The sequence below is a fragment of the Oryctolagus cuniculus genome, chromosome 8, assembly GCF_051225735.1.
Source record: "Oryctolagus cuniculus isolate XC-2025 breed Fujian yellow rabbit chromosome 8, ASM5122573v1, whole genome shotgun sequence".
NCBI classification, from domain to species: domain Eukaryota; kingdom Metazoa; phylum Chordata; class Mammalia; order Lagomorpha; family Leporidae; genus Oryctolagus; species Oryctolagus cuniculus.
This window is the reverse complement of record NC_142874.1, coordinates 39,466,158-39,486,609: the sequence shown is the minus strand read 5'-3', so window position 1 is coordinate 39,486,609 and position 20,452 is coordinate 39,466,158. Positions and strand designations below refer to the sequence as shown.

At 50.9% G+C, this 20,452-nt stretch overlaps 1 protein-coding gene across 7 annotated transcripts in view; it reads right to left on the bottom strand.

Annotated features, from left to right (window-relative positions):
• TMEM131L (transmembrane 131 like) overlaps positions 1 to 20,452 on the bottom strand; it is a 181,640-nt gene that overhangs the window by 83,008 nt on the left and 78,180 nt on the right. For all 7 annotated transcript variants that reach the window (XM_051819935.3, XM_051819938.3, XM_089302304.1 and 4 more), the window contains one exon: positions 5,680 to 5,748. In XM_051819935.3, coding sequence (XP_051675895.3) covers positions 5,680 to 5,748 — 69 coding nt within the window. The remainder of the gene's footprint in view (positions 1 to 5,679; positions 5,749 to 20,452) is intronic.

Below are 20,452 nucleotides of genomic sequence, written 5' to 3'. Positions count from 1 at the left end.
GTCGCCCCTCTTCCAGGCCAGCTCTCTGCTATGGCCAGGGAGTGCAGTGGAGGATGGCCCAGGTGCTTGGGCCCTGCACCCCATGGGAGACCAGGAAAAGCACCTGGCTCCTGGCTCCTGCCAGGATCAGCGCGGTGCGCCGGCTGCAGCGGCGGCCATTGGAGGGTGAACCAACGGCAAAAAGGAAGACCTTTCTCTCTCTGTCTCTCTCTCTCACTGTCCACTCTGCCTGTCAAAAAAAAAAAAAAAAAAAAAAAAAAAAAAAAAAAAAAAAAACAGGCAAAAATCACAATCAAAAGGCAGCTTTCTCTAAAAGACTATGCCAACCCACACCAGTACTCACTGCTTCTGTTAGATTTCAGCCCCTCCAGGCCCTGACACGCTTGCAAAACACCCATGCTGGCACCCACTGGCCTCCTCTGCCCGGGCGGGACCTCTCTGACTGACGGGGAAGTGTGTGGAGGTGAGACCCTGTTCTCAGAGAAGAACTCGATTTTCTCAGGGTTTGCCTTCTGAGTAATAAATTTAGAGAGGTTTTTTGGGGGAGCGGTTTTCAACTCACAAAAAGCCTTTATTTTATGAAGTTTTCTGAACGGAAAACTTACTCATTATTGCTAAATCTGAGAGAAATGAAAACCTTGCAAGCGCCTTGTGGCATTGGTTCTCACCCATTTAAACTGTGAGCCTTTCAGGAAACTCTGATGGAGGCTTTGGCGCCTCCCTCCGCAAACACGCAAGGACACAAAGTTTTTATGCATCATTTCAACACTTTCCAGGAAGCTGAGAATCCCTGCTGAGAGCGAGCAGGCCCCCTGAGGGCGGGCTCCGTGCATCACCAAGCAGGAACTGCAGGGCTAAGGAGACGCTCTCTGCCGGCCCGGCTGCCACTGCCACCGACAATGCTGCTTCAATCAATTCACCAGATCCTCATCGCCCACACCCAGGGGAACTCTGCTGCGGTGGACAGAGCACTGCAAACCCTTCTCTCTAGTGCTGTCACTGCAGACATGCACAGACACAGTTCTCAACAGCGTGGCCCAAAACCAGCTTTCTAATTTAAGCCAGAAACTCATATTCATTATGCTTTTTATGTAAATGATTTCTCTGTTTGAAAGAAATACAGAGAGAGAGAGAGCAAGAGAAAGAGAAAGCACGCAAAAGACAGATTTTTCCATTCGCTGGTTCACTCTCCAAATGGTTAGGGCTGGGCCAGGCTGAAGCCAGGGGCTTCTTCCAGGTCTCCCACATGGGTGCAGGGACCCAAGCACTTGAGCCATGCTCTGCTGCTTTCCAGGGAGCTGGATCAGAAGTGGAGCAGCCAGGACTTGAACTGGTGCCCTTATGGGATGCTGCAGATGGAGGTTTAACCCACTCTGCCACAGCGCCAGCCCCTCAATTATGCTTTTATATCTCTGGTTTTATCCCAATTTCTCTGTCAGTAAAAACGTGCACTTTAGGAAAAATGAAATGTATGCTGCTTCTCTTACATACAATGGGATTTCCAAAATACTCTACCATCATCCTCAAATTCTTGGGATTTTCCTTCTAGCTTGGACTCCTCCTTTTAATCACTAGTGTAGATGAGAGCCTGGACAGAGTCAACAGGCAAAACATAATGTCCTTTCCATCCAGTTACAAATAAAATACACATCAGTGTGATTAAAGCTCATTTTCATTTAGTGCTCTTTTTTTCTTTAAGGATGTATTTATTTCTTTGAAAGGCAGAGTTAGAGACAGGGAGAGGGAGAGAAAGCTCTTTCATCTGCTGGTTCACTCCCCAAATGGTTGTTGCAACAGCCAGGGCTAGACCAAGCCAAAGTCAGGAGCCAGGAGCTCACCTGGGTCTCCCCTGTGGGTAGCTGGGACCCTAGTGCTCGGGCCACCTCCCCTGCTTTCCTAGAAGCTTTACTGAAAGTGTGCAGTGGTGCTCATATGGGATGGCTTCTGCAGTCTGCTGTCCCACAGTGCCGGCGCCTTGTTAGGGTTCTTACATACACAATTCTTCAAACAGAAAGGGTCCCCTTAGAAAGCCCACTTTCAGAGCACTGGACTCCTACATGTCTGTCTGCTTGCAATTAAGTCAGATCCTACACAGGGTCTTCCAAAAGCTCGCGGAAAATGTTTTATTATGAGAAAACTACGCAGAGATTTCAAAACTCTTTGCACCAATTTAAACTTCTCTTTAATTCCGTTATCCACACACTTTCTGAAGTCCCCTCATAAGGACGTCCCTGGTCTCAGGTTTGGAGTAGATAATTCGTGTCAATCAGCTACTACTACTAATAGTAACTACTACTATCTAATCCCCACCACCTGGCATACTATGCAAGTAACTGAAATAGGAGATTTCTGGCTTCCAAGAACACATTCTCCCGCAGAAGCACATTAGAAATGCAGACTGCATGGAGCCAGAGGCACTCTGGTGAGGTGGTTGGGCCTCTGCCTGTGGCTTGGCTCCAGCATCCCATGTGGCACTGGTTCCCGTCCTGGCTGCTCCTCTTCCAATCCAGCTCCCTGCTATGGCCTGGGAAAGCAGTGGAGGATAGACAGGGTGCTTGGGCCTCTGCACCCACATCGGGGCCCAGGGGTTGACTCCTGGTTCCTGGCTTAGGGTGGGCCTGGCTCCAGCCGTTGCGGCCATTTATGGAGTGAACCGGCAGGTGGAAGACCTCTCTGTCACACCCTCTTTCTGTGTTTCTGCCTCTCTGGTAAAAGGAAGGGAGAGACAGAGGGAGGCAGGGAGGCAGGGAGGCAGGGAGGCAGGGAGGCAGGGAGGCAGGAGGAAGGGAGGGAGAGAGGGAGAGAGGGAGAGAGGGAGAGAGGGAGGGAGGGAGGGAGGGAGGGAGGAATGAAAGCAGCATTTGCGAGTCCACGGCCTGCATCCACCCGGAACCCAAGCAAACCAGAGACCGCTGGCTGCAACCTGCCTGCCACTCTGCCATCTTCATTCCACGTTTTTAAATTTCTATTTTGAAAAGCATTACAAGGATACCAAAACTGAATTATTAAAACACCTTATGGATGATGAGTGCTTTTAATCATGGGACAAGCAGAATATCAACCCTTAAAATCAGCACTAAGATTGGGGCCAACGCTGTGGCATAGCGGGTAAAGCCGCCGCCTGCAGTGCCGGCACCCCATATGGGCGCCGGTTCCAAGTCCTGGCTGCTCCACTCCCTACCCAGCTTCTGCTAATGCACCTGGGAAAGCAGTGGAGGATGGTCCACGTCTTTGGGCCCCTACACCCATGTGGGAAACCCAGAAGAAACTCCAGGCTCCTGGCTTCGGATAGGCCCAGCTAGGGCCATTAAGGCTACCTGAGGAGTAAACCAGCAGATGGAAGATCTCTCCTCTCTCTGCCTCTCTCTGTAACTCTGCCTTTTAAATAAAAAAATAAATCTTAAAAAAATAATAAAATTCTTTTTTTAAAAAAAAAGTTAGTGCTAAGAAGTAGGCAGAAAGCAACTGAGTAACATGATCCTGATTTTGCCTCCAAGAGGGAAATCAGAGAATGAAATGGAATGCGGTGTGCCCAAGGTCAATGTCAAAATAAAGAAGAGCCAAAGCCAGGACAAGAGCAGTGAGGAAATCAACGAGCCCTCTGGCTAAGATACACTTGCTAGAACTAAGGTGAACCCTAACTTTAAATGTGTTCTAGCTGAGACTAAATGTTGCTCTGAGACTTTTTTTAAACTCCAGCAGAGTAACTGACTCCCACAACCACATCCTAGATCTCACAAATAAAACCTGCATGGGGGGGCCGGCACTGTGACTTGGCAGCTTACGCCAGCATCCCGATTGGGCACCGGTTTGTGTCCCGGCTGCTCCACTTCCGACCCAGCTCCCTGCTAATGCAGCTGGAAAAGCAGCAGTAGAGGGCCCAAGTTCCTGGGCTCCTGCACCCGTGTGGGAGACCCTCATGGAGTTCACGCTCCTGGCTTCAGCCTGGCCCTGAAGATCTCTCTTTTCTTCTCTCTCTCCTCCATCCCTTCTGTAACCCTGCCTTTCAAATAGAAAAATAAATCTTTAAACAAACAAACAAACTACGTGGTGAGCACTGGGTTAGAAACCAGATTGATTCCTCTACTTTTAATGAAACCATCTTGGGCAAACTGTATTATTTCTCGGCAACAAATACATGATCCGTCTGCACGTGCAGCAATACAGAGGTATCTATCTCAAGCTGATACACACCCTCGACCCAGGCCTGCCTCCACTGTTCTCCCAGGCATGGGGAGAAAACTCCAATGCCGAGATGCAATTCCACTTTGAGAACTATGAACTACTACGTAACTGTTAATGGAACCATACAAAGGCGATTCTAGTCTAGAAGTCAGCAACTGTTTCCCGTCAAAGACACAAACACACTGTCACCCGGTGTGGTAGCTATCAGCAATTAATGCGCAGGACTAGTTAACACACGTCCCTGACATAGACATACACCCAGCACACTGACGACAGGAGTTTATGGAACCCAGAAAAACACATCAGCTGTTTTCCTAGCTTAGCTGTGCTTCCTACCGTCCATTTCTTATATCTACCAATCTGTAACAGATATGCTTTTTAAAGAGTCCTGCACTAAAATTTCTTTCTACAATCAACACTTTTCACTAAAGCAAAATACTCTCTCAGAGTGAGCTATCAAATAGTCAGCTCATTCATATGATCAAACTGAGACACGTACATCATCACAAGGTCAGCTCAAAGAAAATCTTCACCTGAGAGTCAACACGTGAAAAAACAAACAAACAAACAAAAAAGGCTGACAAAGGTAAGCGACTGAGCCCCGGAATCCTGCCAGGTCCTGTAAAAAGCTCAACAAGCCACCCTGAAATGTCAGGGTCTTCTCCCTTCCCTGCAAAAGGCTTGGGAAAGAAGGTAATGCAGAGGGAGTCCGAGACCCACTCACAGAACTGCCTGTAACCCCAAAAAAAAAAATCTTGGCGAAACTGAGCTCACACATGCAGGCTCTGAGCCCTCAAGCCCCCTGCTACCAGCCACCCCCCCCCACCCCACCCCACCCCACCCAAGCTCAACATGAAGCCGCGTCTTCGCCACGCTGCTCCATGCTGCACAGCAGAAGCTTACCACTTTCAGGGTGAACCCAGCACAGACAGCCGGAGTCGCCAGCTCACCTCCTCTTCCCGCCCCCTTCTGGTTTCTCCAGGCCTCCACGGCAGCCCCCAAATCAAGCCACAGAGCCCCGGCCCCTTCACTCCAGGGTTCTCACGCTAGCCAGCTCTCACTCAGCACAGTTCTGCAACGTCTCCCCCACTTAGCCTGGGCTGCGGAAGCCTCAATCAGAGGAACTGTGCCCAGGAGGCACAGCAGGAAGTTAGAGACGCAGTGAGTAAATGAGCATGCTCAGAAGGATTCGGAGCCCATCAACCTCTGGAGTTTTTCATTATAATAATAGCCTGACTTCTTCTCCAGCTATTTGTATAGAAACAAAGATTTCACAGTGACTTCTTATTAGCCAGTGTACGGCCTATTTCAACAAAAATTAAAAGAAAGGGTTAAAACCTTTTCATGAAAATATTCCTTTTCACAAGCCCCAGGATAAATATCTCTTCGTATTTATTCACATACTGGAATTTCACATTGTACATGCATAAAAGACAACCAGAAAGCAAATTATACAAATTGGCTTGACTTTAATTATAATGAAAAGATACTTACTGTATTCCAAAATCTAGAACTGACGGCTGAAAATGTAAGCCTTTCCCACCAAGTAGTTTGTCAGAGAAGCTAAAGAGAAAGAAAAGAAAAAAGGTTAAGTATTGTTGCAGTTTTAAAATTCGGATGCTGACTTAAGATGATACACTTAACAAGTTTCAATGCATAACTTATCATTTTATTCCCTTTTACATGAATTTATACTAGATTTTTTTTTTTTTTTTTTTGACAGGCAGAGTTAGAAAACAGAGAGACAGAGAGAAAGGTCTTCCTTTTCCATTGGTTCACTCCCCAAATGGCCACTACAGCCAGCGCCCTGCACCGATCCGAAGCCAGGAGCCAGGTGCTTCCTCCTAGTCTCCCATGCGGGTGCAGGGCCCAAGCACTTGGGCCATCCTCCACTGCCTTCCCGGGCCACAGCAGAGAGCTGGACTGGAAGAGGAGCAACCAGGACAGAACCGGTGCCCCAACCAGGACTAGAAGCCGGGGTGCTGGTGCCGCAGGCAGAGGATTAGCCTAGTGAGCCACAGCACCGGCCTGTACTAGAATTTAAACAATTAATGAAACCAAATCATGAGAAGTCTCGCACAATTCTACAGTTGCAAACATTTACGAAACTCTTAGATGACGGGTAGTCCGAGTTCATATCAAATGTACAGATACAAAAAGCATTCAGACAAAAATGAGAATACATTTAATGCTTAAAAGGCTTCATTTCTGGAAAAATTCAAGTAACATGGGCATTTTCATAAACTACCAACTCAACAACGGACAGACGGGGCAGGGCTTTGGTCCACACTGAAGCAGCAGGGTTCACTCCTGGTTCCAGCGCCCTGCTCACGCCAACCCCTGCTGGGAGGCAGCAGTGACAGCTCACCGTGTGGGAGGGGGACCTGGATTGAGTTCCCAGGTTGTGGACATTTGTGGGGAACGATCCATCAGATGGGAAAACCCTGCCTGCCTCTCAAATAAGTAGAATAAACAACGGACTAGAGAAGACATCCAGGTAAGGTGGTGCTGGGGGGTGGGGGGACCCAGCCCCGTAAACCTGCCGGTCTATCGCGACAGGGAGAGGGCTGCGCGGCACAGCCAGGCCGGCTCAGGAGAGCTCTGCGTCGCCAGGGCTGTGGTTTCAAGGCTAGCAGCCACACAGAATCTCGCGTGGACGATCACCATTTCAGCAGTTATTACTCAGCATGACCACATTTTCCTGCAGAACCAAAAGCCGCAGATACTCAGAAAAACACAGAAAGAAAACACATAAAGGAAAACGTAATCAAGACGTGACAAAATATATGAACACACTTCAAGGCATAGAACACACACACGAAGGAGGGTACTTCAGCAACCTCGTGGAAAACTGGAATGAAGAGGCAGTTCAGGGGCAAGCACTGGGTCTAGCAGTTACGATGGATACCACTTGGGACTCCTATCACGCGTGCCTGCATACAGACATATTTGTGTGTGTTTTCATTTAGGCAGCGAAAAACACAGAGACCGTTCTCCCATCCAGTGGTTGCTTCCCCCTGGGAAAGGCCAAGCAAGAGCTAGAGGCCTGGAATTCAATCCCAGCCTCCTTTGTGGCTAGCAGGGACCCAACTTCCAGAACCATGACCACCTGCTGCCTCCCAGGACACACGTTAGCAGGAAGCTGGGACTGGAGCAGAGCTAAGACTCAAACCAAGCACTTGTACATGGGGTACAGGCATCCCAAGCAGCACCTTGACCCCCATGGCAAACACCTACTCTTATATATATATCATATTATATATATATATATATATATATATATATATATATATTCATCAACTGTCACAAGACCTTTTCAAAGCCATGTAGTTCAAAACCGCTTAACTGGAGATGCTCCTAAAGGTAACACATATTGTTTTCAGAGACTGGAACGACCCTTCCATTTTCTCCTTCCACTAAGCAGACCTTGACCAAGCATGGTGCAGAGGCTGGTCCAGACACGGACATTTGCGTTTTAAACCTACTGGCCAATAAGAAATAACTGTGCAGCCTTCAGCAGGTGGCTACCCTAAATCTCATTTTTCTGGACGGCACTGCAAATATTGCAGAAACCACACAGCCTCTTCCAACACCCTCCTTCCGCCTCTGCTCACACTGCCCACCTCCACCCTCTCCCGGTCATCGTCTATCTGTATATTCTTTCCTCCAGCTTCAACAGGAGCTGCATTAATAAGAAAGGCGCTACCTCGGCCTCCACCGTCCCAAGTGCTGTCAACCTCTCCACTCATTTTCAGCATGGGAGAGAAGACGCAGGCTATATGCCAGACTCCCTCAAACCCAAAACGCCAGGACTGGGGGCAGGACACTGGCTCCCGTGGTTAAGATCCCCTACACAGTGTGTGGGTTCAAATCCCGGTTCTGCTGTCCAGCCCAGTTTTCTGCTAACGTGCGCCCTGGGAGACAGCAGGTACCTGGCTCATGTAGCTGGGTCCCTACCACCCCGACTGAATCCCAGGCTCCTGGCTGCCTTGGCTGCGGCAGGTATTTGAAAGGTACGCCAGCAGATGGCAGTTCTCTCTCGCTAACCCTCAAATCAGAAAAAGTTCAAAAGGGCCAAGACTGTTTTCACAACCTGCTTCCAAAGAAGCCACTAACATACCCAGCTACTCCAGAAGTGATGTGGAGGGCTACAGGAGGTGACAGAGGGGAAGCGGTGCCAAGGGCAGGGCCCCCAGGGGCAGCCTGCTCCAGACAGCTGGCCAGGGCTCAGCACTCCAGGAGAAAAAGGGAACAGGCACCCTCACGTGCCAAAACATTGTTTTGTATTTATGTATTTTATTTGAAAGAGAGAGAGATCTTCCATCCACTAGTTTACTCCCCAGATGGCTGCAACAACCAGGGCTGGCAGGCCAAAGCCAGGAGCCTGGAATTCCATCTGAGTTTCCCACGCGGGCAGCAGGGGTCCAAACACTTGGGCCATCTTCCATTGTTTAAGCAAGGGCATTTGCAGGGAGTTGGATCGAAGTGGAGCAGCTGGGACTCGAACCAGCACCCATTTGGGATGTTAGCATTATAGGCAGTGGCTTCACCTGCTACACCACAGCGCCGGGCCCCCGAAAAATTATCCTTAGAAAAGTGAGGCTACTGTATAAGCAGTGAGTAAGATAATGCCAGTCTTCTTCCTGCACTAAGCACTGAAAAGTGAACTTGCTGTCAGGTTTTACGAGCAGCTCCCAGTGGCCAGATGAAGATGGGAGGAGCTATCAGTCACTCACCCAAGGTCACACAGCTACTAGGAGGCAGAGCCAAAATTCCAATCCCAATCTGGTGAGGTCAGAAACAGGAACCCTGTATCAAGTTCAGGCATCACACACTCACTCAGGGGCGTGGGCTTGGCTCGGGCTTGGGCTGCAGAGGTCAGCCCCCTTCCCAGGCCCAGGGCTGTCACTCCCCAGTCCTGAGTGGGGTGGCAGATGAGTGCCTCTTAACCCCCAGCCTTATCATTTGTAGCGGAGATGACAGCAGCGTCTACCTCACAGTCACCGAGAGGATAAAACATGGCACCGGGGCCTGGCACACGGTTAGGGGCAATAAATGATCAGATCGTGTTACAGACAGGACACCACTCCCAGCAGGGAAAGCGCAGGGAACAGACACAGGAGCCACCCGAGCTCTGGATTCAGATGGGGCAGTGGTGACCGTCTCTGAATAAAATACAAACCCAGGCCATCTCACAGCCCAACAGACTTTGAAACTCCAAAGTCAAAAAGTAGTTCTATATCCCCAACAAAATCCAGGCACCCACGGCCCAACCTGAATACGGCAGAAATAGCCAGATTCTGACTTCAAAGAAAAAACTCTCTATTTTGACCCAAAACAGAAAAATAAAACCATGTTAGTATTTTTTCCCAAAAGACACAAAACAGATTCTTTTTTCTCATTGGCCAATTACAGCTCATTCGACTTTATAATTTGGAAAATAGATGAAGTTATAGGGAAAGTTGACATCATTAGATAAATTAAAAAATTAGTTCTTAAAGGCAGAATCATTGTGGACATACATGGGTATGAGGGTATGAGCTGGAGAGTACGTGTAGACACACACACACCCCTGGGTATCTGCCAAACACCTAGGTCTCAGAAGCAGCAAATGGCCAACATGTGGTCAGCTACAGACAAAAGTTAGCCCCCAACACCAGTGCTAGCTGAGAAATTACGCGGCGTTTGAAATGCCAGGGCTTTTATTTCTACCGACAGCTTCAAAGAAATAACCCAAGTGTCAAGAGCTGCAACCACAACACACACAGCGTCCCGCCTTCTCCCCTTCCAGAGTGGACGTGAACCTTGGCACATTTCACCCTGGACAACGCACGTGACTCGGCAACGGCCGAGTCTACCCTGCCTCCATGACTCCCAGGAGCCTCCAGACCCAGGGCAAACTGAACAATGCAGCTGGGGACAGATCCATTACCAACGGGTGCTACCTATTTCTGATTCAGACCCCTTTTGCGGCTGTCAGCTCGTCACGAGGCAAAGCTCTCCACTGGAAGACAAAACTGATCGAGAGGCTGTTTGGCCTGTCTAAGCGAGAGGGGCGCAGGGGCACGACGGAGAAGCGACGCGCCCCAGGTGGCCCAGTCCCCTGCGCCCCTCTCCTGGGGACGCCCGCCTCTGCAGGCAGCTTAGCCTGCTCAGCACCAGCCGCAAGGACAAGGGACACCACGCATGTTATGCAGGAAAAGAATATTTATCTTTGCTTAAGATTACCTGGGTTTTTTTTTTTTTCTTCTATCTCATTTTTTAAACTGTGGCCATATTTTTTCTAAAAATAAAACAAGAGAACAATCGGATGAAGTAACTGGTAGAAAAGTCATTTTGGTGGAAATGATTAGACTGTCCGGTCAGCTGCCAGCTGTGGCCGGCGCGCCAAGGAACACGAGGCATCAGTTTCCTCTTCCGCAGAAAGCAGTGCGCTTGGACTGCACCAGTCTGCGAGCCTTGGGAAAGCGTGTGGACGCCCAGATACCTTATTCCTAGGAATACTAAATCTATTTGCTGACATCACACGCAGCCCTTTAAAAAAAAAAAAAAAAAAGTCAACCAGCAACTGAGCTCGGGAACTGAATTAACTGTCACCAACTGTTGTGGCTGTTCAGACACACGTGCCCTGACCAAAATACACTCCCTCTCAAAGCAATGCTCCTCCCTCCAGGGTGAGCGGCAGGACCCTGTGGCGCCTGCGCAGCCTCACAAGCCCCTGGCAATGTCACACTTCCTCAAGGTCAGAATCCAGGAAGCCAGACCAGGCTCCTGTGCCAGCAAACCCAAAGATTAAGAGAGTTAAAGAGAAGTGCACCTGAAAACCCCAGCAGAAGGTTCAAAGAGCAGGGCTAGGGGGCTGGCATTGTGGCAGAGCGGGAAAAGCCACCGCCTGTGACACAGCATCACGTACGGGCGCCCAATCCAGCTCCCTGCTAATGCATCTGGAAAAGACAGTGGAGGATGGCCCAAGTGCTTGGGCCCCTGCACCTGCATAGGAGACCAGAAAAAGCTCTTGGTTCCTGGCTTCGGTCTGGCTCAGTCTCAAACAGTTCAGCCATCTGGGGAGCCAACTAGTGGATGGAAAACAGCCCTCCCTCCCTCCCTCTATGAAACTTAAGGGGGGGGGGGGGTTACAAGGCAGGGCCTTGTGAGATTGGCCCAGGTGAACAGCAAACCAGAGATGGACATGGAAGGCAAGCCACTGCCCCAGAGCAAAGACACAGAGGCTGAGGCCGGGCAAAGCACAGGCCTGGTGTGCAGCATGCCCCAGGGGCCAGTGAGCAAGAAGAACACCTGAGAGCTGCACAGGCAGAAGGAACAGACAGGACAGAGGGCAGCCCTGGCCAGACGCGGGTGGGGAAGGAGGCTTTGCGAGGCCAGGGGGAGAAGGGACGAAAGGGCGCCTGGTGACGCTCCAGGGGCCAGAGGCCTTCGTGCCCGGGGGGATCTGCGCTGACCTCAAGCCTAAAGGTTGCACCAACTTCTGGAGAACACCACAGTGGCTCAGAAAAGGGCCTGGCCTTTCCCCTGCGCGGAAAGCACCCGCACCTCCGCATGCAGACTGACTCAGGCCCACAGGGAGGGGAGAGCTAGCTGGTTTTCCACATTCCCCAGTGGCCCGGCTCTCATGGGTCTCCCCCAACACCCCAACTGCCACAGTCAGCCACCGCTCAGATGCAAACCCCACCCCCAAGAAAGAAGCATGTGTCCCACGAGACAGAAAACAATCTTTGGGGCCGGTGCTGTGGCCCGGCGCACTACACTGTTGCTATGATCCCGGCATCCCATATGGGCGTAGGTTTGGGTCCTGGCTGCTCCATTTCCCATCCAGTTCCCTGCTAAAGTGCCTGGGAAGGCAGAAGATGGCCCAAAGGCTCGGGCTCCTGCCACCCATGCGGGAGATCGGGATGGGGTTCCGGGCTCCTGGCTTCAGCCTGGCCCAACACTGGAGCTTGCAGCCATTTGGGTAGTGAACCAGTGAATGGAAGTTATCTCTCTCTCTCTCTCTCCCCCCCCCCCACCCCCCACACTAACCCTGCCTTTCAAATAAATAAAAATGAATCTTTAAAAAAAAAAAAAAAAAAGCTGTAGGCCATGACCAGGTTGCACAGATCAAGGAAAGGTTTCCACCCATTTCAAAGTCCCTTCTGCCTCAAAAAAGGGGACCGAACAGACCTCACCAAGGGATTGTCACTCCCGGACCCAGCAGTGTGGAGCGAATAGCGCGTTCTGCTCTCATCAGCCAGGAGAGCGTGAGAGGCCCGAGCTGTGCAGAGCTGCAGACTGCACAAAGGCAGGGACTCCTGTGCCAACCCCGACCCATTCTTCTCCAGTGGGACTCTTAGTCACTCACCACCTGCCCCTCAGCAGGAAACGGGTAATTCCAGGATTCAGGAATTCAGTGACTTTGCGGGTGTGCGACTGGTCCTCAAACCTTGACCCCTGCACAGATATCGAAAGCCCCAGGCTTGATGAGTCCATCCCAATGCTTGTCCACAGACTGGCCACTCCTTGGATCTCAACTCCGGAGCCCAGAGCCTGCCTGGCTCTGAGACAAGGCTCGGGGCTTCAGCGCCTTTGCTGAAATAAAAATGACCTTGGGCCTGGCGCTGTGGTGCAGGGGGTTAAAGCCCTGATTTGCAGCATTGGCATCCCTGATAGGCACCGGTTCAAGTCCCAGCTGCTCCACTTCCCATCCAGCTCTGCTATGGCCTGAGAGAGCAGTGGAAGATGGCCCAAGTCCTTGGGCCCCTGCACCCACGTGGGAGACCCGGAAGAAGCTTCTGGCTCCTGGCTTCAGATCAGCTCAGCTCCATTGCGGCCATTTAGGGGGTGAACCAGCAGATGGAAGACCTCGCTCTACCTCTATCTGTAACTCTAATAAATAAAAATAAACCTTTAAAAAAAAAAGAAATACAAATAACCCAAAGTGCACACTTTATTTAGTACATGGGCAGCAAAATTCTATGGTATTATCTTAGTACGAGTTGTTTTCTGGGCTTTCAAAAAATGATTATTTATTTATCGGATAAGAAAAAGAAAGCTAGTTCACTCCCCAAATGCCAAATGTGACAGGAACCAGCTGTCACTGGGAGCTGGGAGCCAGAACTCACTCCAAGTCTCCCAGGTGGGTAGCAGGAACTCGAGTTACCTGAGCCACCACAGCTGCTTCTCAGGTCTGTGTTAGCAGGAAGCTGGAATCAGGAGCCAGAACCAGGCAAAGTCAAGTATTCCTTACAGGGGACGAAGGCGTTGCAACCAGCACCTTAACCACTAGGCCACCCTCGACACAAGGGTTTGTAAAACACAAGACTAAAAAATAAACCAAAAAAAAGAAAGAAAAAAAAAAGAAAAGAAAGAAAGAATCACTAGGCTAAACGCTCAGCACTGTTTGTATGTTTAAAATAAAAATACCAGAAGTGTACTGATAGGAAAAACCATGAAAAGTCACAGCTACTTGAGTTAGAACTGCCCATTCTTCCTGCTAATTTCCTTGCAAAGAACCATTCAACAGTAGAAGTGGAAACCAGTATTTTTCCCCTCATAAAACCCCACAGAGGGGAAAAGAAATCATTTGGCAGAACACAACTTCCCTGCAACCTCCCTCGGTGTGGAGTGCGTCAAGCTTCTGTGGTCAGAGCCTCAATTAAACCAGCAGTGAGATCAAAGCGGAGTGCCCTTGGAGCACCACCACCAAGGCACTGTCTGGGTGCTGGCATTGCACGCTGGGGCGGCCCAGGACACTGACAGCCCGGCCTTCCTAGAGCTGTGACAGAGGTCGTCCATCCCACCCGAGACCACCAGATAGGGGCCAGGGGCGAGGGCTGTGGCTCAGTGGGTTGGGCTATCGCCTGCGCTGCCGGCATCCCATATGGGCTCTGGTCTGAGTTCCAGCTGCTACACTTCCAAGCCAGCTCCCTGCTAATGCGCCTGGGAGAGAGCGCAAGATGGCCCAAGTGCTTGTGCCCCTGCCACCCATGCGGGAAACCCAGATGAAGCTCCTGGCTCCTGGCTTCAGTCCGTTGACCATTGTGGGCATCTGGAAAGTGAAGCACTAGATGGGAGGCCCCTCTGACTTCTGGTCTGTCACTGTCAAGTCTCTCAAATAAATAAGTTTTAAAAATTAGTTAAGTGAGGCACAGTAGTAGCATATACCTGCTGTGCCGGCATCCCATATGGGTGCCGGTTCCAGTCCCGGCTGCTCCACTTCCCATCCAGCTTTCTGCTATGGACTGAGAAAGCAGTGGAGGATGGCCCAAGTCCTTGGGCCTCTGCACCTGCATGGGAGACCTGGAGGATGCTCCTGGCTCCTGGCTTCAGATTGGACCAGATCTGGCCGCTGTGGCAATTTGGGGAGTGAACCAGTGGATGAAATATCTCTCTCTCTTTCTCTCTAACTCTACCTCTCAAGTAAATAAATAAGTCTGTTTATTTACCAGCCCCAATAAATAAATATTTTTAAAAAATTAGATATTTTGGTGCAAGAAGTTCTGGAAGCCATGCACACAGAAAGCGACCAACACCCTGCTCACGTAAGAAAAGACCTTCCCACCAACCTTGCCTCACTGGATCCGACTCCCTTCTTCTCCCCAAAGCCAAACTGTTGGCTAAGTAAGAAATAAATAAATAAATAAATAAATGGCAGAGGCATTCACTGAGCACTGCTTCTCAGAACCCTGTGTGGATGCCATTACCACATCCCGCTGCACAATGGAAGAGGTGCTCTGAGGGTCCAACCAACCAACCGGCCAACACCCGCCCGGCTGTGGCGTCCTTAACCGGGAGGTGAGCATGCACCAGAAGCCCTTGGCCAGGCACCTGCAGCCGTCTCAGCCACAGACCCAGCCCCTGCTGAGGTCATCAGTGAGCACAAGCTGTGAAATCAAGTACTGAGCTTACTTAATCTCTCCACTGGCTTCTCTCTCTCGCTCCCTCTCCCTGTCTCACCTCCCATCCTCCCCGGGTTTCTAGGAAACCTCTTCCCTCCAGGCCTGCTCCTCCTCGCCGCCCTCTCCCAGGCGCTTCCTCCATCCTCTTCTCACCACGGGCAGCTGCACACACCCAGCAGGCTCACTGTCACTCCGGCAGGCTGAGGCGCCCGATGCAGCCAATCTGTCATTCTGCCCCAGTTCAGCATCTTCCTTGCCCCACCTCTGTAGATGAGCCACTGTCACCCTTTCTGGATTCTTAAGATTTATTTATTTGACAGTCAGAGTTACACATAGAGAGAAGGAGAGGCAAAGAGAGAGAGAGAGTCTTTCATCTGCTAGTTCGCTCCCCAATTGGCTACAATGGCTGGAGATGCACCGATCTGAAGCCAGGAGCCTGGAGCCTCCTCCGGGTCTCCCACACGGGCATAGGAGCCCAAGGACTTGGGCCATCCTCCACTGCTATCCCAGGCCAAAGCAAAGAGCTGGATCGGAAGTGGAGCAGCTGGGACTCGAACCAATGCCCATATGGGATGCCAGCAATGCAGGCAGCGGCCTCACCCGCTATGCCACAGTGCCAGCCCCCACCCTTTCTGGATTCTAAGACGGTTCATCACAAGTTCCGCTCGCCCTGCTTGCAGCACGGTGCTGGCACGTGGCTCGGCCTTGGCCAGACTGACAGCCACGCAGCCGAGCATCAGGTGCCCTGAATGAAGGTGGTGGCCGCAGCAGCGGTGCAGTGGGCCTGCAGCCAGGATGTCATGGCCCCAGTGGCCTACTTCCACGGCTTATTTTTGGCTGCGGTTCCAGCTGCTAAGTTCCCCCCAACCCCTGCCCCCCCCTTTTTTTGGGGGGGGGCATGTTTGGCTTCTGGGCCTGGTTCTCAAGTCTTCCTAGAGTTTCTGTCAACTGCCCAACATCTTTTCAATAAATTCCTTTTCTGCTTAAATCAGCCAGCATTGGTTTCTGTGGTCTGACTGATTCATTGCCCAAGCCTGTGTGTCTGTGGCCCATACTCCTCTGCTGAGCCCATCTGCCTTGGAAGCCACCCCCATGGATGGCCAAAGAACCCAAGGAACCCAAGCTGAGCCCATACTCAGCGTTCTTTGTGGGACTTCCCCGGGGGGTCTCCACTGGGCACCCCCACCTTGGTGGGTGGTCTTGCAGATGCCCTGATTCCTGTGTGGTTTTTTTTGTTTTGTTTTGTTTTGTTTTTACCCTCCAAAGGCACCTGATGCTGAGGGCACTCCTGGATTTTATACTTTCACTGCTCAAATCTGTCCCCAACTGTCTACTCTTACGGTTTTGGGGCCTTAGACTCCAAAGGCATCACACGTGCAATTTGGAGGATTTTACAAGCTATAATTACATTTACGTGTGTCATCATGCCACATCCCACATGCTATAAAGAACTCCTTGAGCCAAGTGGTTAAATGACTGCACAAACCTATAAAAGAAAAGGCCGCCAATTATGCTCTCATTTCTCTCACTCCCATCCAAATTGCTCTCTGGCTTAAAGATCTGACAATGTCCATGACTTCAGGATAGACAGCGCTACTATATGCTAATGTCACTAAGGATGATCTTGAAATTCGCAAAATGCAAACTTCACGTTGCATCATCTTGCAGTTCTAGGACAGGTGAGGATGAGAAGTCCGCTAGTCTGGCACAGATCACACTCGGCCGGGTGTGCGCACGGGAGAGAGGCGGCCAGAGCAGAAAGGTACCAACCAGGAAACAATCCCTGGAGCCAGAGGCAAGGCCACACAGTACTGCAGCCACCTCCACAAAACTGACTTTGGGTTCCCAAAGCGTCCAGATGAACAGAAAGATTCCTCACCCGACACGAGCAAACAACTCCTTAACGCCCACCCATCACCCTTAAAGCGACTCGGCTGTTGAACTTACTCATATTATACAGAGTGCTACATCCCACCAATGTTCTTTTTCTCCTACCTACCTGGTATTAAAAAATTCACACAGCGAAGGCAGGTAGGTAGCTTTCGTGGGCTTATGGTATTATGTATGAAGACTCTTTAAAAAAATTGGTGGGGGGTGGATGGGGTGGGTAGGTATTTGGCCTAATAGTTAAGACACAGGCTGAAACACCTGCTTCCCATATCAGAGTGTCGAGGCTCCAGTCCTAACTCCACTCCCAATTCTAACTTCTGGCAAACAGAGACCCTGGCAGGCAGCAGTGACAGATCAAGGAGTTGGGTCCCTGCCCCGCCCCCCTGCCCTGAAGACCTGGTCTGAGTCCCCAGCTCCTGACTTTGCCTTCTATCTCCATCTGCTACAGGTATCTAGGGAGTAAACCGGTAGGTGGAAGCTCTCTTTCTGCCCCTCAAATAAATTTTTAAAGGTCATGGAAGAGAGGAATTAAAAGGCAAGTTTACCGGGGCTGGCACTGTGGCACAGCGGGTAAAGATGTCACCTGCAGTGCCAGCATCCCATATGGGTGCCGGTTCGAGTCCCGGCTGCCCGTCTTCCAATCCAGCTCTCTGCTATGGCCTGGGAAAGCAGTGGAAGATGGCCCAAGTGCTTGGGCCTCTGCACCCACATGGGAGACTGGCAAGAAGCACCTGGCTCCTGGCTTCAGATTGGCACAGCTCCGGCTGTTGTAGCCAATTGGGGAGTTAACCAGCAGATGAAAGCCCTCTCTCTGCCTCTGCCTTTCAAATAAATAAATAAATAAATCTTTTTTTTTTTTTTAAAAGGTAAGTTTATTTTGCTACAAAATTTTTCCAAAAGCCATGCAAAGAAGTTTGTGGAAAATATAGATTATGTAAAAATTAAGCATGAATTTCAATTTTTTGCACCAAAATAAATGTATCTCGCAGCTGCATTCTCCATGAACTTTGTGAAATACCTCTGTGTGCATCACACGTCATCTGTGATTTCTCTCGTAGACGACACAGGGTAGAACAAAGTCCCTGATAGTCAGCGTGCTGACAGGAGAGACAGATCTTGGCATGGGCCTGCGAGGGAGGCGTTTCAAAGACACAGTCTCAAAGGACGGCCTAAGGACCGCAGAAAGGCTGGGAGATAAACGCAGAAGCACGTAACGTAATTTCTTAGAGGAAAAAAATAACCTGATCTAACTTTATGTCCCAGAACCTTTTAACTGAAACACACTGAACTGCCTGAAATTCCGTAAGAACAAATCCATCAACGCAATCTTGAGATAAAGAACAAAGAGCGCTAGCAACACTGCCCCTGAACATCTAAAGCTTTTTAACCGTGGCTGGAAGGGCCGCCTGGTGGCCCTCGCGGCCCCACAGGAATGAAGGAGCCCATGGCTTCCGCGCAGTTGCTGGAATGCTATCAGCAGCAACACCTGTCTCTCTGTGTCTTACACGGCCTGGACCACACGCTGTCATTCCAAAGTGCACGCTTTTTCTCTTCACGCACACACACACACACACACACACACTCCCTCTGAACATAATGCCTGTCAAAAGGATAGTCACTGGGCTTCCAAGCTGTCCACCTGGCACTAGCCCGTGCCACACCCTGGGCCACGGCACACACCTACTACTGCCACACTCACTTCTTTTTGTTTTCTTGTTTTGACAGAGTTACAGATAGAGACAGAAAAGTCTTCCCTCTGTTGGTTCACTCCCCAAATGGCCACTACAGCCGGCACTGCACCAATCTGAAGCCAGGAGCCAGGTGCCTCCTCCTGGTCTCCCATGCAGGTGCAGGGACCCAAGCACTTGGGCCATCCTCCACTGCCTTCCCGGGCCACAGCAGAGAGCTGGACTGGAAGAAGAGCAACTGGGACTAGAACCCGGTGCCCATATGGGATGCTGGCGCCGCAGGCAGGGGGTTAACCAAGTAAGCCAGGGCACCGGCCCCAACACAGTTATTTTCTAACTCCAGTACTGACTCTGATGGTAACAGCGTCTCCGTCTTGTCCAGAAAGTGTCAGTGGCCAACAGCACTAACCCACACACCTGTCTCATCTGGCCAGCCCCTGCCTGCCCTGGGGGAGGTGGGTTCCAGGGCACCTGCCTTTCCTGGCAGCATCGAGACCAGCGTTTCTGAAACAGTCGGACGGTAAAAGAAGTGGCTACACCAACGCAAGGGTTAGGTAGCCTGTAGGTATAAGAGGGGGGACGAAGACAAATGGGAATTTTGGTGCAGCTGAATGAAAGGAGAAATGTAGAAGCAGGCCTTGGAAGGGGGCCAGCATTTGCACACCAGAAGTCATGTCCACAACCTTGTTAGGGGGCTCCAAGCCCTCTTCCAGGGTGCAGCTTAGGGGACTCTTGCCCACCCTGCACCCAGAAGGCTACCAGGTCCACTAACATCCATGCTGATGAAGTTCCAGGAGTTACAGGAACTCCACGCCCAGGAAGCCCTCCACCCAGCAAGCCCTGGGGATAGGTGGGGGGATCAGAGGGTCCATTCACTCATCCACAAAAACTCCAGTCTGAATGCAAGCTGGACGTTCAGTCCCTTCCCGAGACGCCAGCCTGGTCTGCCCTCATTAAGTCTCGCTAGCGTGCTCCCTGCGTCTCTGTGTCCCGTCACACTTCATTCTTGCAGGAAGACAAGATCCTCTGAACAGCCCAAATCAGATGGTAGCACAAAGCGACGTCTATGTAAGGCAAGGATGGTTCCCGTGTGTGAGCTGAGAAATGCCTGCACGGGACTGGTTCAGAGCCTGCCTGCCCTCCAGCCTCCCAGCCAGCTTTGCAGGGACCCCCCCACCCCCATCCCAGGTCGGGCACTTCGGGGAACCAGGGGTGGAGAGGTGTCCCAGCCTGAGGCAGTCACACCAGAAAGAAAAGGTTCTGCAGGTAACACCCACCTGGCCTTCCAGGAAGCTGGTCTTGAACCACCATTTGCACTTAGGGGAGGCAAGGGTGCAAATTCTTAATACCGCCTTCCTTCCCCTGGGGTGGCTGGCAGGAAGCTCCCAGTGGGAAATGGTTGTCTTCCTGCTCTATTTAAACTTGTTCAACAATGTGTCAAACTGCTCAGCTCTTGCAAAACCAGAAGGGGAAACTAGGGAGAACCGCGGGCGGGCGTGCTTCCTAGTTGGTCTCAGAACAGTCGGAATCACGTCACAGAGCAAGCAGTCAAAGAATGAACTTGGCTCCAACTCGAAGGCCCGTGGGCTCCCTGGGTCTCCAGTGGGGGGCAGACCCGCCAAGCTGCAATCAGCTAGAAGGACCCACGCGTCTCATTTCCGTTTCCACTACTGGAAAATTAAGGTGAGACCTCTATGCCCACTGTGAGGCTTAAATGAAATGTGTTTGCAAAGGGCTTTGCAAGGTGCTCAGCAGAATGTTTGCCCTCCATAGACAGAAAGCGAGAGATGACTGTCC